This window comes from Patella vulgata, chromosome 9, assembly GCF_932274485.2.
Source record: "Patella vulgata chromosome 9, xgPatVulg1.2, whole genome shotgun sequence".
NCBI lineage: Eukaryota > Metazoa > Mollusca > Gastropoda > Patellidae > Patella > Patella vulgata.
In genome coordinates, this window is record NC_065887.2 from 37,451,317 (window position 1) to 37,467,754 (window position 16,438).

Below are 16,438 nucleotides of genomic sequence, written 5' to 3' on the forward strand. Positions count from 1 at the left end.
CAGTTTTATGGGGAAATATCTTACCTGGTATTGCTGACCAGTGTAAATCAGGTCAAAGAGAAACTGATGGCGACATATAATATCGGTAGTGCAACAGTCATACTCACATTCTAATATATTGGGGATGCTCGATTGTCAGTACGGAACATTCCGAATTGGCGGAATCGCAATCGAGTGACGCGGGATTTAGTCCTGTTACATTTCTGTAAGTCCTGCCAACGGAGGTGGTGTGATTAGAATCGTGACGTAATGAAACACAACGAATATGTTTCAGCTCTCATGGTTGGTTGAGATATTTTTCTCATGCAGTTGGCGCATGTGTTCTAGCCCTGAAAGTTCAATTGAGCATCCCCTATGTGTTTTAGGTACCTCAGATTAACTGTAAATGACTTGGGGTCAAATATTACCATATCAATAAGCCTAGTTTTAAACAAGTGTGAAAGAGAGAGAAATGGGGTTTAACTTCCACTTGACTGAAACTAGCTCATTTTGGGACTAACACGTTTCAATTTTATTTCAATAATTCGTTTGCGCGTAGGGGTCTTTAGCAGTGGGAGGAAACCGAAGGACCCAGAGAAAACCCACGAGGTTGGACAGGTGACCCTACTCCGTGCCACATACAACTGGGGAATCAAACCACACCAGTTGACTCAATGACAGACCTTGTGATACAGCACGCACACGCTAACCATTAGGTCAGTACAAGCGTACTGTGGACCAAGAACCGAGCATAACGTTATCGCTGCCCTCTTGGAATTGTAATGCCATATCAAAAATGTTAGTCTACCAATCACTGCACAATTGTTCAAGGAACAAACATGCCAAGTATCATGTTGATCGTACATGAATTGGCTGAGCTTTAGGCTTGTTTCAAAGAGTGTCGCCCTCAAGAATAGGAAGATGAATAGCGCTTCGGGACAAATTCCTGGTCCAAAAGAAAACAAGATGATGAATTTGGTATCTTCAATGTTTATTTCCAATTTGATTCTGACTTTGATAAAAATGATTTATAAAGAAATGAGGTATGATATATATATATATATATTATATAAAGAAAGTTAAATAAGAACTGGTGGTATTCTATTTATATTAATTACTTAATTAGCTTCGATAATTAATAAATATACAATCTATTCAAATGCTGATTTACATTATGCATCCGTTCAATTAATATTAAATTCTAATTATTGTGCAATAAAAAAGATCTAAGCACAAGAAGTCGAGTTTTTGAGTGCTGTACTAAACTCTATACAAGACAAAAAAACGAGACAAAATATCTCATAAATTGTAGCATAATGGATTAAAACTGAAAACAAATGGTGTTTTTTACTGAAGATTTGTGGAAGAAGGGTCTAAGCATGTCTAGAAACATTAAAATCAGGGGAATTCATTCCGTTTATTTGATTGGTCACCCCATCAACATGTTTAAGACAAGTGGATATGAGCCTGTTAAAGACAGCATAAAAGTACCCTTGACCTTTGCATCTGTATCACAGATATTTTTATGTTACTGATCTGTTGTCGAGTACACCCTGTATTGAAATGTCTTTAGACAAAGATGAAGTGGAGTAAACAATCAGAAAATAAAGGGACCGAAATGTTGGTTTTTGAACCGCTAATATTGAACAAATGAAGACAGGTAAAAGCTAGTTTGAGAATCATAAGTGAAAATTCTCTAACAGGACTTATTTTCTGTTTGGGATCACTCTTTAAATTTGTTGTATTTTAAACCCCATGACTGGTTATGAGTGTCTAGTTGATTGAGATAGAAGACAGGCTAGGATAAGCAATTGTATATTTGTAAGCCAAAATGGTCTGCTTTTCACTAATTTTCTGTAGAAATTGCATGCACAGGTAAACCTTGCTATTTATTCTACTCTAGTCATGTCTAGGGGGGTCTAGGTGAATATTTCTAAAAAGATCCCTTCAGAAAATGAAATCTTAATTTCCTTGGTTGAATTAATTGTGAAGTATTATTAACATTTAGTGTCAATCAATCACAGAGATACAGCCGTTTTAACTTAAAATTTTCTTTGCATTTTTAAAGAGTCTTGCAAATGCTCAATATAAATAACTTCATTCTCAATATTTCACTAATTCGAATTTTCAATATTTCCTTAAGAGTGATAATATCTCTTTAAAATTAAAATTCAACATGTTTTACATGGTCTTTAATCAAAAGGATATCCTGTTTTGTTTATAATAACTGTGTTGCATTAATTACAGATATATCGTCTAATTTCATTCTTTTATTTGTCATGGATGTCTGTTAAAAAAACAAAACAATTTGTATTTTAGTTCTTCAAGTGCACCTATTAAAACACTATATTTTGTTTCTTTGAGAAATTTATGGAAAAAAACAACAAACAGATATGCCTACTTAGTTTCTCTTCTCCAAAGCTGTTAGCTCCAGAATTTTATGTTTGAAATTTTAAAGAAAAACAAAACGCGAGACTATAAATTTTGTCAAAATCCCGAAAAACTGAAAAATAAATTGGTTTGACCTAAATAGCTATAATTGGTGCATTTAAAGAAAAAAAAAACCCCAGAAAAATAGACAGTGTTAAAATATTACATACTCAAAAAGAGACAAAAGATCCTCATAATATTATGATAAGACCTTTTAATAAGAACATAATTTATTCATAATAAAGAGGTCAACTTTACACTTGACTTTTTGACCCTATAATCACATAACTAACATAAAAGTTATACAATAAAGGAAAAGGCACAGCCTTATATTGAACCGGTAAAATTGTCATTATTATCAATGGAGCCTTAGTCATGAAAATTTAAACTAAAATATTTTAAGAATGCAGCCTTTTCATTGGCTGAGAGCTAAAATAATTTCTAAGATGTTAGTAAACATCCAATGAAAGATAGCATTCTTAAATTATTTCAATTAAAATTGTCTTGATTAAGGCCACTGGAGCCTTATTCACAAAAAAGAAAAAACCCACTGAAATCTATGACACATAAATAATATAACAATAAAATAAATATGTATAATTTGGAAAAATAAGCTTCTATTATTAGCATAAGGTTGTCATTCAATTGATCTAGCATTATTTGGGCTGAACACAAAAATTTCCTTACATGTTGCTTAATGAAGCCTATACTTGATACAATGTGGTGTTAAACAATTGTCACCATTTTTTTTTTTTTACCATTATAAAATTAATTATTATCTGCAGTCTTTAGTGGATATCACAATAATAAATAAGTCATATAATAATATTTGGATTGTTTTATGTGATTTTTCTATTTCTCCAGCCGAAAAGTCTCTGCTTCAACTACAACAAATATTGGTCCGAACAAAACAGTGTGCACTAGCTATTTTCGTATGACTGGTGGGGAGAAAAAATGGGTTTAACATCCTACTTTTCTGCACTAACTGGGCCAATGAAAACAGGTCTTTGCCTTTCATGAAGTATGCGAAATGCACTTTTAATTGGTGGAACTGGACATTTCATGCCATCTATACAAATAATATTCACAGTAGTGGAAGCAGGGACCATTTGTACTGGAGGCTATGACTTTTCTGTGAATGAATTCTGGAGGAATCAAGACTACGATTTTCTGTGAATGAATTCTGGAGGAATCAAGACTATGATTCTCTGTGAATTAATTCTGGAGAAATCTAGACTGATTTTTCTGTCAATAAATTCTGGAAGAATCAAGGTTATAATTTTACTGTGAATAAATTCTGGAGGAATCTAAGACCATGATTTTTCTGTGAATAAGGCTCATTATGCAGCAATAATATAAGTAAATATATCTGTAATATAATATATATATTATATAAAACACTATGTTACAGTTTAAACGTTATACTATATACAAAAAAACTTTTAATAGAAAATAAAAGACAATAAGCTTACGGTGTATATACAATAATAAACTATATACAAGGCAACTAGGTTTCTTCTGTCTACAGAGATGCATGATTTAATTCAGTACTTAATATACCATCACATTCTATTACTACATGTAGCTATCAATCAGATGAATATTCATTAACTCTCTTTTTACCAATGAATTTTACACCAACACTCCAAACATGACAAAGGAAACAAGTGTAGAATAGAGTGAGGAATTGCAGAGTAGTCTGGGTTAGCCAGACAATTTTTCCATTGTATTAATATTACTATTTCAGGACTGGTTAAATTTCATGACAAATAAAATAGAAAGTTGAGTAAATAAACCGAAAAAACTGTATAAACATGAAACATAAATATATGTATATCATATTATGCTATAGGGTTTTTACCTTCAGGTCCAATTACAAGTATGTTCATTAAACTAAACAGTCAAGAATTTCTCATAGAATATGTGATGTTGAAGTACCATTGATTTATTTAAGGATTTTAGGTCTCTCCCATGGTCCACTACTTACATACCCTTAGTAAGAATGGAGCTATAACTGTTGTATTAATGCCCCAAAAATATGGATAAAACAAAGCAACTATATCTTTTGTGTTGCAATACCAGCCTATATCAAAATAATTTAACACTTCATATCACATGATACAACTTGACAGTTCATCAAATATCGATTTATCTCTAATTTAATTAAGGCAATGAAAGCTGTATTTTTACCAAGGAACATGTAATAACTGGGCCCACGTGAAACCATGATTATATCCGTATACACCATATCTTAAATAATACATAACTCTCATTAACAAAACAATAAAATCACCAAAATAGATATCCTATTATCTCTCTAATAAACTATAAATTTGTTATTTGTTAATTTACTCAAATTATTTTCAATGATGTGACATTTAGGAAGGATAACATTATACAATAGTTTCTCATATATATATACAGGCCTACATGCATATAAATGTTGTTGGCAGGATTTGTTATAAAAGAAACTTAAAAGTATCTGAACGTAATTGCAAACTACAATATTGTCAAGAAGTTAGAATCCCAAAAAATGATTCAAATCCATTCAGTTTTCACAAAGAAATAATGAATTAAAAATTTGTCAACATTCAATATCGTCTGAAGAAGATATGGTGAATGAAAAGTCAGCACCCCCTGTAATCTTCTCTAAAATCTTTGGACAGGTCTCTTTTTAACCAGACTAAATACAAGCCGGGAGGTTATCTACCATTAATATCTTGATTTTGTAGGGTTTTTTTTTATTAATTAAATGTTAAATAATCAATCTGAGAACATATTAGCCTGGATTCCCCCCAAAATTGCAATTGACGGCCAGAGACTATAAAGAGACCAACGGGATAATTCAAAAATTTTTTTTTTTTTTCAGAATGAAAAATTGGGTATTATTCATTTCAATGAAATCTTATTATTTATAAGATACATGTATTCTAAAGAATTCTTGAAGTCTAATTTATATCTAAGGCAACAGTAGTGATATTCAATAGAATAATCAAGTCATCATTTATGCTAGGTTTCACCGTATATTTGCATAGACCTATGATCACATAATTATAAACTAAAGAGAAAATGGACGGACTACATTATTATAGTCAGTTATAATGTGTACCCCAATATTTCAATATCATCCACAAATGGTTCTTGATTAAAACAAAAACATGTTTTTATTTTCAAATACTTTTAAATATATAAATTTCCTTGCATAATTAAACTACATTTGGTGGCTTGTTGTAATTTAAACAAATCATAACACGAACGAGACCATGATATTATCATCCTAATCTATTATTGTCAATTACTGTTGATTATTTTATTGTTTTAATGGACGTTTGAAAATATCGCCCATTTACATTGCATTACCAATCTACTATGAAGGAAAACATTATTTATTTTCTATTGCATCAGGAAATGTATCATTTGTATTGGTGGTAAATACGCAACTCAAATTATGCATAAATATTTAAAATTCTATAGTAGCAAAATATAAATTTGACATTAAACAGTACAAACATTTCAAAACAGGGTAAAATGTTAGGTTTATACGAGAATTTGAATGTCCCTGAAGTCTATTGTGTCCTTTTAAAAAGTAACTGTTTGATCTAGTATTCATCTATATGTATACAATGTAAATATTTCATTATTATGCTGTATTAAAACTGGCCTCAAAGAATACATCATTTTACCTACAATATTAATCATTCCTGTAACATTGCCTAGCTAACTATTACCAGTATCTTCTTCTCAAACTTAATACTACCTTTCCATTGAAGGAGAGATCAAATCCTTCTTTCCACTATCTGTCCAATACCAATCTGATTAAAATACACATCTATATTTCGTTTCGTTTTTTTATACTTTCGATGGCCACCCATTACATGAAGATCTGACCGGTTGCGGTGGAAGGTCAAGTCAGAGGTCATACGAGTGGCTTTTGATCAATTAATCAGCGTTGAAGTTTCTAGTGGTTTACCCACCATTCCATGCATTGGCCAAGAACTCGCCGTACTAACAGACCGTTTCATTGGCTAATCCCTCACTCAACCAGAACGCCGGTAATATAACAATTCTTCCAGATCATAGTGTAGTAAAGACAATTTTGAATTATATAAAATGAAACGAAATAGGATCTGTGTTTCAATCAGATTGGTCCAATACTAGGGTTTAAGTTCAAGAAGTAGTTCTATCGTAAATTACACATAGAAAAATTAAAACTGAGGTAAATATCTGTTGTGTATTCCACTCATTTGAGAATTCTCGTTCAGTTTGACCCATAAAATGCATATATACTTATACCTTGTAAACTACAATATGGCTTCAGCTGAATCTCTAAAAAACCAATACCAGTTCACCATTTACAAATACATGATAAATTGAAAATTTCACACAATTTTGTAGACATTATAAAGAAGCCAGCAAGAACTATTAAGTGTTGGGTTTAATCTGTTGGTTTTGTTTTCTTAATCAGATGTTGTTATATGATCAATCTAAGTACATTATAGTTGTTATATGATCAATTGGAGTACATTATAGTTGTTATATGATCAATCGGAGTACATTATAGTTGTTATATGATTAATCGGAGTACATTATAGTGGGGATTAAGCCATGATAAATGAGGTTTTGTCCAAAAAATGTCAATAATGATCAGTGGTTTTAATGATGTTATTGTTAACACTTTATAATCTATTTAAATGACCACATAATAATGGTCTAATTTTAAAATGATTATGCACCCAGATTTTTTTTTTTACTTTATAATGTGTGAAATAGCTTTATTTAACATCCGCTTCCACCGAAGTGATATCGCAGACATATAATAATGGTCTAATTTTAAAATGATTATGCACCCAGATATTTTTTTTACTTTATAATGTGTGAAATAGCTTTATTTAACATCCGCAGACAATTTTATATACTGGTACTATGCAGTAAGGGTGTGTAGGAGGAGGGTGTGATAAAGGCGTGCATGATAAAAAGAATTATATATATTTACAAATATTCATTGTCTATACTATTTTCAGTATTTAAAACTGTCTCTAGCACTTTTTCAGCAAGTTAACTTTATAATATATATAATCACAATAGCATGGTTATAATTCATCCAGTAAATATAAAAACAAAAACAGAAAAAAAATTCATAACAATATTCAGCACTATTATTAGTTTTAAATTAAAACAAATGAGATGTCTGTTCATCCAGCCTTTTGATTTCCTTCACAGCAAAAAAAATAAGAATAAAACAACACGGGAAAGCTTTGGCACACTCTCAGCTCATTTGATCTTGTGTTCAAATGTAATTCATTGTTTTTATGTTATCCGAGAATCTGCTTAATCCTTTCTGCGAACAAGTTAGAAAACAAGTATTCAAGAAGAATTCCTATTGGTTGCCATTTGTTAAGCACGCTATGTTTGATCAATCATAACACAGATAACACTTTAACGATAAACTATCCTTCTTCACTGACTCTAACTCCTGAATTCGTTCCGTCTCAAGCTGTACTTGAATTCCACAAAGCTTTAACTAGAGTCGTCTCCCTTCTCTGGATACTGACACAATCTTGACACTGAACTTGGTGTATCTCCTATTATAATAGACGAAAAACACTACTCTCCAACACAAACAGTCAGATTACACATGTGTATTGTACAGAGAATGTCTGCATATAAAACTCATGTTTACATTTAAACATTATGTTTGTTTCAAGGTTTTTTGGATTTTCCATTGATTTTGCAAAAAGTCTTGGCATTTCTATGCACAATATCATAATCACTATGTTCCGTCGTGTACAAATCTATGTTTTAGCAGATCATCGGCAGACGGACGATCAGCTTGAGTTCTTTGAAATGCATGTGCTAAAAATTCCTTGGCCAAACTGGTCACATTTTTTGGTAGTTCGTATTTTGGATGTTTACATGTTGCTATTTGAAACATTGCAGCAAAAGGTTCATATTCATGGAACGGAGGTTTAGAAGAAAACATCTCAACAATCGTACAGCCAACACTCCTGAAACAAACATAAAATAGATATGTCAAAAACAGAAATGTTTATTAGGACAATACTTACAATATCACAGCTGGCTCTGTTTATTCTTACAGGAAGTAGATGACAGACATTTTGTCAATTTCTGACAAGATATCTGTAGTAATAATACATCCCCGAAGCAATAGTAATGAGCAAACTCGTAATTCTAATTTTCATTCATAGTTATTATTTGTATCTTTCCAATCATGTTAATGAAGTAGCTCAAATCAACAATATTATTTTAAGTACAAATCATCCAGTTTTTCAAAATACAAAATATTCTGTAATGACAAACATCTCTTTTTTTTTCACCAATTGGGTAAGTGAAGACGAGCATATGCCTGTAAAGGTTTCTTTTGCGTGCACAACAACAAGTACACATCTCATCCAAACAACTTTTTTTTGGACCACTAACAAGGGGAAACCAGGCTGGAAAATCGTGAGATCTTTCTCAGCCAACAGCCGGCATCAAACCCGGGACCTAGTGAGCCAAGGCCATACTCACTGAGCCACTGTGGCAACTCTGTAATTTTAAAAGTGTATTAAATTGTTTTACCAGATATCAGCTTTACGACCATAACCTTCACCATTGATGACTTCAGGTGCCATCCAGTGTGGTGTTCCTACAGCTGTCTTTAAGCCAGTAGCACTACGAATTGTCTGAAGTCGTTTAGAGGCACCAAAATCTCCCAGTTTTATATTGCCTTGAGTATCTCTTAAAACATTAGCAGCTGAAACAGAGAATAGTTTTGGCTCAATATTTAAATCTGATACATTAACACAAGGTAAATAAGCCATTTCTTTACATGTTTGCATTTGATTTGCAGACTTAAATCAAAAATATTTCGGCAATAGCATTCAAGTTAAATTTCTAGGTAACTTTACACCCACTGTCACGAAGTATTACATCTCAATGGGATAACTCTGATTAACAGTATACCACTAACCTTTAATATCGCGATGTACAATGACGTTTTTATGAAGATACGATAAACCTAGTAACATCTGTCTCGAATACTTTTTAACAATTGGTTCCTGAATACTACCAATTTCATTGATTAAATCTTTTACTGAACCCTGCAAATACAAAATCAAATCAATCTAAATGTTTTAGTTTTATTTATACTAAAATGAAATGAAACTTTACATTCTGGTCAAGGTTAAACCACTCTGCATCAAAGTGTTACATACAGATCGTGAGTAGAGCAATCCAAAATCAAATATGGCTACACGTTGTGTCCAGGTCTCTTCTTATATTGGAGCTAAATTATTTGGCTGTGGAAATGTCCGAAGGCCAATGCTTTCTTCTTACTGTTCAAAATTCAATAAGCAGACTAAGGCGACAAAATAAAAATATGAGAATTTTTTGTGATATGCTTCGGAAACAAAACTGGAACAGCCAGACGGACGACTCCCATTTCAATATCCCTGCCTAACTTTATTGGGTGCTGGATAATAATCCATAAAGAACTCACCCCAGGCATATATTCTATAAATATTGATAATACTTTATCTTCATTCTGACATCCATAATATTGAACTATTCTCTCATCTTGAAAATTCTTCAGCAGATGTAATTCATTCTCTAAGGCTCGTACTTCCTGTAAAATAATATAAAAATTTGATAAAAAGACTAATTAACATTATCAAAAGACTGGTTATTTGAGACAAACAATTTTTATTTTCTATGAATATGTGTGAAATACTAAGGAGCGAGTCGAGAAATCAGGACTTTTTAGCTGCTCGTATGTCACACCATAAGTTTTGGCCTTGGCGAGTCGGAATCATCAGAACACAAGCTGAATATGTAATTCAGTACAAAGGCAGATCATTCAACTCAACAACATATGGTTACCTTTGTTTTGAAGTAAACTGTAGAACCAAGAGGAAACCCAAGTTTACTCATTGTGATGTAAAAGCTTGGGATCTAACCCACAACACTTGACTCAATGACAGTCAACCAAACCATAAAATGATGTCACTTTGTCAATAAAGTTCACTTGCTGGATTTAAAGTTTATCTAGTCTAGTTTCTTACCTTGGAGGTTTCAGCATTAAGATTACCGAGTTGAACCATTTTAACAGCGTATTCATGACCTGTATCCATGTCATAACATTTATATACCTCACCAAACGCACCCATACCTAATAACTGACCTTTCTTCCAATTACTTGGTGTACGCGGAGCTGAAAATATACCAATACACAACCACATTACTTTTATTAAATTGTGATCAAAACTCAAAAACATTGGGGGGGGGGGGGGATTAACCCAGATTAATTTCTCAATTTATACTTGTACATGACATCTTTACCATTTCATTAATCATGCAATATACAGACATCATTAAACTATCGAAAAGATATGTTCATGACAGGATGACATACTCCTGATCAATGGTGAGCTAAAAAACCTGAACTTGAGCTGGACAATGTCGGGTGACACATGGATTATTTAATTTACTTGCATTTTCATTTTATTATTCTTTACATAATTATCTCCCTTTAGTCAAAAATTTCATCCAAATGAAATATCAACAATTTTAAGTATCTCTATAACAGAAAAAATGTTTTCAAAGATTTTAAAAAATAATGATCATATTTAGTTTAAACAAGTAATGACGGAAACCTCTTTAGTTTTCTTGATAAATATAAATATGCATGTGATGACTTACATTTAGAGAAGTGTGGACCAGACAAGCTATACATAGTCGGACTCTCGATATCACTGTTCCGCTTCTTGAGATGTCCGCCAGGAGAATCCATATCAGGATCTGTGTATAATCCACTACTACTGCTGCTACAGTTACTAAGGGTACCCTCGCTACCACGCGACATCAGAGAGGACAAAGACGTTGTGTCAGAATCGGGACGACGGAAAGTTGAGCGGGGGAAAGTCTGACGACCTGAACAAAAAAAAAGAGACAACATATCAAATTAAGCACAGAGGAAGAAATTATGTTTTGACCTCCACTCTACATTACAGGTATGTCATTTTGGGACTAACAATAAGTCATTTGTGTACAGGAAAATTGAAAAACCCAGATCAAATGCTTGAATTAGGCCAGCAGTTATACTAATAGCAGATTTGCACGAAATTTGATATTCAGGTGCATTTAGTTGCTTATAATAAAACTCATGATATAACATAGTTGATTAGTGCTCACAATATTATTATACAATTCTCACAATATTATTATACAATTCTCACAATATTATTATACAGTTCTCACAATATTATTACATACAGTTCTTACAATATTATTAGAGAGTTCTCACAATATCATCCTAGTCATAACTACAAATCGTGTCGAATATTATCCTTGAGTGGCATTTAGCGATTGAGCACATTAAAAAACACAACACAATTTATATGGAAAACAATCAATGGTTTATACTAATTATACACATATAACACGACGTTTCATCAAGTATTTGAAAATGATTAGAGAATACTTGATTGTTTTCCATATAAACTGTGTAGTGTTTTTTCTTTTAGAAATCGTGTGTTGTACCGACATGAAAGTGGTTCCTTTAATCAGCTAGTACCGACATGAAAGTAGTTCATTATGTTCTTACACAACTTACAAGGGGAAACAAGTCTGGAAAATCTTGACTCCAAGATTAAACCCAGGACCTCCTTATTAGTGAACCAGCATCTGACACACTATGCTACTAGATACATACAAAAATAAAAGAATATTTACCCTCCACAGATGATGTATGAGCAATAGATTCCATTCCACGTGGAAACGTTCCAAAAGGTTTTTTTCCTGCTGTAAAAGAATATTTTCATTTCAGAATTTGAACACATATGCTGTCTTTACATCTGTTCACAGATGCTGAATACGTTTAAGTGTTGCAGGTAGAAAATCAGTAAACCCCAAAGACAAACACAAAGTTAGGATCAACCCCTGAAGAAAGTTTTGCATGAAAATCTTTAGATCTATCGAATTGTCCCATCTTTAGTTTTACTGTTCACAGATTACTGATGACTTACCTTCATCTTTGGCACTATCTGATAAAACACTTCTCCGTGAATCACGTCTTCTCAATGGATATGTTTCATTACTGCTATAAATACAGACATTATTTCATTTATTTGACATACAATGAAACCTGAAAGCCCCAACATCCAAGAATAAAGATTAAAATATAGAACATAGGATCAATACACAATCAAACATACTTTTATTAGCAACAACTTTTGAGCAATCCTTGTGGAAAAGGTGCTATTATACATTCTTAATAATAATAACATAAGTTATCAACATTTCAAGTTGCTATTGATTACACACTGAAATCTTTATCTCTTTACACATATTACTTGTGCTATCTGGGTTTTTTTTACAACCTAGCTTAGCCAGTCCAGTTTTCACATATTACAAAATGACAACAGCCTTTACATTAAATAATGACTTTTGAAATAGATGAGAATGATCGGACTTGCTCTGCCTTTTAACTCTGACTTTGTTTCATTTTAACTAGAAAATAAACTCACTGTCCGCTGATATAACTACTATCGATGGAAGATAAACTATTTACTGAACCATTATGACTTGGTGGACGCTGGAGATTCTAAAATATAAATAACACCACATTTCAATATGGGCGTATAAAAAGGAGCAACTACTAAATTAGGTTGAGATCACATGCTATCATGTTTCTCACAAACTGATGAATCTGATATATCAAAATACCGTAATAAGGAATAAGGAATTTGAAATCTGCTCTCTGTTGTTATCTCTGTGGCCATCAAATAGTAACATTTATTTGCTCATAGAAACATCAGGATATGGAACGTCATTTACTTATTTGATGGCCACAGAGATAACATAATTCTTAATACTTAAATAAATCAGATTCGTTGGTTCGTGAGAAACGTGACAATGGGTGCAAAGGTTCACAAATAGTAACATTTATTTGCTCATAGAAACATCAGGATATGGAACGTCATTTACTTCATGTTATTATTTGATGGCCACAGAGATAATCTAATTCTTAATACTTAAATAAATCAGATTCGTTGGTTCGTGAGAAACGTGACAATGGGTGCAAAGGTTCACAAAGATTGTGTGAATGGTTTATTTGATATGATCCCCAAAAAATTAATGAAATGAAGAAAGGCTGTATTATGTTCATCGTGCATAATAAGAAATAATCCTATATAGATAGTACAATTGTTATTGAAGTTTTCTTTTCTCTTCTTCTAGACAGTGTGTGTGTGGGACAGTGAATTGCATCACAGTTGGATGTTATTTTGACTCCATGGCCATCAGATTCAGATCACCCGAAAAGATATCATAGACACTGATGTAAACTGTTGCTGTCTCTGAATCAATCTGATCACTTGCTTTCTAATACTGTACAAACAATTTGGTTATGTTAGTCTAAAATGAAATGAAATGAAATGGGGTTTAACGTCCTACTGTTCTGCTCCAACTGGGCTAATGAAGACGGGCATACGCCATACAGTGTGCTATGAGGTAAATTTGGTCCGGGAAACAGCACTATGGCCTACTCTTATATCAAATTTGAACTGCCAAGGGATCTTTTACGTGCACGCCAATGCATACATGTGACCTCGGTTTTCCTTCCCATCCGAACAACTAGAAAGCAGGCGCTCCATCCTGCACCACTGACAAATAGAAACCACGTTGGAAAATCCTGACGAACTTTCCCAGCCAATGCAGGGATCGAACACGCGACTTCCAGTCTAGCGAGCCACCGTCTTACCCACTTAGCCACCGTGGCTTCCCTTATTTAACATAATTTTATTTCTCTGCAGTAACTGTGTGCTGATGAAGAAGGGTAAATCTGCTGTGTGCTATGAGAAAATTATGCCCTAATTTCCATTTCCAACTGGCTAGATCTTTCGTGTGCTACCAATGTTATATATGGGACGATCACTGTGCCACCCCTTCTAAACCATGTGAGATTTGGCTGAGACGGTTGGAGGAATATATATATAGATATCATCTTGTATCAGGATAGAACATAGGAAACAAACCGTTGACAATCTACTACTACTTCTTCATATTAGTCAAAGTTGAGTAATGAAAATTTTACTTCTGACTTCCTTTGCGGGATCATTCAAAGTCAAACATGGTTCAAACATGCTAGACAATTAGATCATCAAATTATGTGACTTCCCGTTTTAATTTATTTCTACTAATTTTATTCAAACAGTTGAAGTTATATCTAGTCTCTTATTATTATCAGCTGAATAGGGTTAAAGTCTTTAATGATTATCACTACCATCAAGTCATGAAAATCCTTCATAATATGTTATTAATAAGTCACAAAAATCTTTCATAAGTTTAATAAATTATAGAAATGTACTTACCCCTTCTAGGTAAGGTTCCGGTATAAATTGTCCCCCTTCCCCTATAGTAGGGGAATTAAAAGGACTACTATGGAAATGTTTATCGTGTGTCGGGATGTAACCAGGAGGCGGACTGGGTGAATGACGCGTCTAAAAAATAAAATGACATATATGTTTATGTACATAAACCAAAAGATTTCATAAAACAATTTCAAAATCTAATAAAAGTATCTTACAAACATCCTAAATAATTTGAACACTTAGCCATCTCCAAACCCCATTTTTTGTTTAAATAAAACTAAAAGACAGACACTACAAAACTTTCATATCAACCTAGCTAAAAACAAATGAGGATGACGAGTATGTATGTATTTAAGTCAGAATATGTTCGTTTAAAGGTCACATGATTCATTCTTGTACTTCCTCAATCACTTCCACTACACAAAACACAAAACCACTTCAAACACTACAATATAACTACAGACTCATGCTAGTTGTTCATTAATATAACATCTAATTTGAGATCCAAGTTCTTTCCGTATTTGAATATCATTAAACAATCTGATTAAAATACAGATCTATATTTCGTTTCATTTTTTATATACTTTCGATGGCCTCTACTACATGAAGATCTGGCTGGTTGTAGTGGAGGTCGCATCAGGGTTCATACGAGTGAGGACGTTTCTTGTGGATTTCGCATAGTTCTGTGCACAGCACGCCTAGAAATCACAGTAACAGACCGTTTTATTGGCTAATCCCTCACATCAATCAGAACGCAGTGTTATATATAAAACTCTTCCAGATCTTAGCGCAGTAAAAACAAGTAAAACGAAATTTTGAACTATAAAAAAAACAAAACGAAATAGGATCCGTGTTTCTAATCAGATTGATAATTAAATTCATGTCAATTTTTAATAAAGCAATAAAATTGAACTTTTAAATTGTAAGTGACAGGAGTAAAACTGTGTCGATGTACGTCAAAAATAATAGCCATACTAATTATTTAATGTAAAATAATTAGTTGTTAAATGTAGGATGAACTAGGGTAATATTCCAAATTTGTTCTCGGTTCATTTGAGTCAAGTTCTATTTAAAAGAAATACAAGACAATAAACAGAATCTCTCTTCACACATGGTGATAATCTGATAATAATCAAAAACTTTTGTCAACCTTTAGACTATTTAAAACATAATGACACTTACTGCAACAGAACGAGATGAAGAATTTTCTGTAATGGCTGGTTGTGTTAAATAAAGACGAAGACTACTAGTATTTTCATTCTGATCAACCAGTTGTACAGCACTCTCTACATCCTTTTGGCAAGTTAAAGGTACATAAATCTGAAAAGACAGAGAGAACCATATTAAAAGAAATGTCACTGAGTGATGATTGACCTGCTTTCATTCTGTATTGTATGAGTACAAACAATACAGTTTCTTTTGTTCATATCAATCAAGATTAATGAAGCCTGTTGAGCTCGCCTTCGTAAATGCTCACCGTCTAAACAGTGAGGAAAAAGGGTTTTATTGTATACTCTTTCATGTTGCATTTTAAGAATCTTTAATTCATACTATGGATGTAAAATATATAGTTTTAGCATGCCTGTGCAGTTTATATACTATACTTGAGGCAAGTGAAATGTTACTGACCTACTCTTTATATTAACAATAACATTCTGATG

At 32.7% G+C, this 16,438-nt stretch overlaps 1 protein-coding gene across 3 annotated transcripts in view; it reads right to left on the bottom strand.

Annotated features, from left to right (window-relative positions):
- Positions 1-953: 953 nt before the first annotated feature.
- Positions 954-16,438, bottom strand: part of LOC126807869 (mitogen-activated protein kinase kinase kinase 2) — a 43,465-nt gene continuing 27,980 nt past the window's right edge. For 2 of the 3 annotated variants that reach the window (XM_050532729.1, XM_050532731.2), the window contains 11 exons: positions 15,960-16,097; positions 14,778-14,906; positions 12,933-13,009; positions 12,432-12,505; positions 12,139-12,207; positions 11,107-11,337; positions 10,470-10,618; positions 9,908-10,033; positions 9,380-9,509; positions 8,989-9,163; positions 954-8,414 (listed from right to left, as the gene is read on the bottom strand). In XM_050532729.1, the coding sequence (XP_050388686.1) occupies positions 8,180-8,414; positions 8,989-9,163; positions 9,380-9,509; positions 9,908-10,033; positions 10,470-10,618; positions 11,107-11,337; positions 12,139-12,207; positions 12,432-12,505; positions 12,933-13,009; positions 14,778-14,906; positions 15,960-16,097 (1,533 nt within the window). In that variant the 3' untranslated portion in view covers positions 954-8,179. The remainder of the gene's footprint in view (positions 8,415-8,988; positions 9,164-9,379; positions 9,510-9,907; positions 10,034-10,469; positions 10,619-11,106; positions 11,338-12,138; positions 12,208-12,431; positions 12,506-12,932; positions 13,010-14,777; positions 14,907-15,959; positions 16,098-16,438) is intronic. The other variant, XM_050532730.1, reaches the window with a different exon arrangement.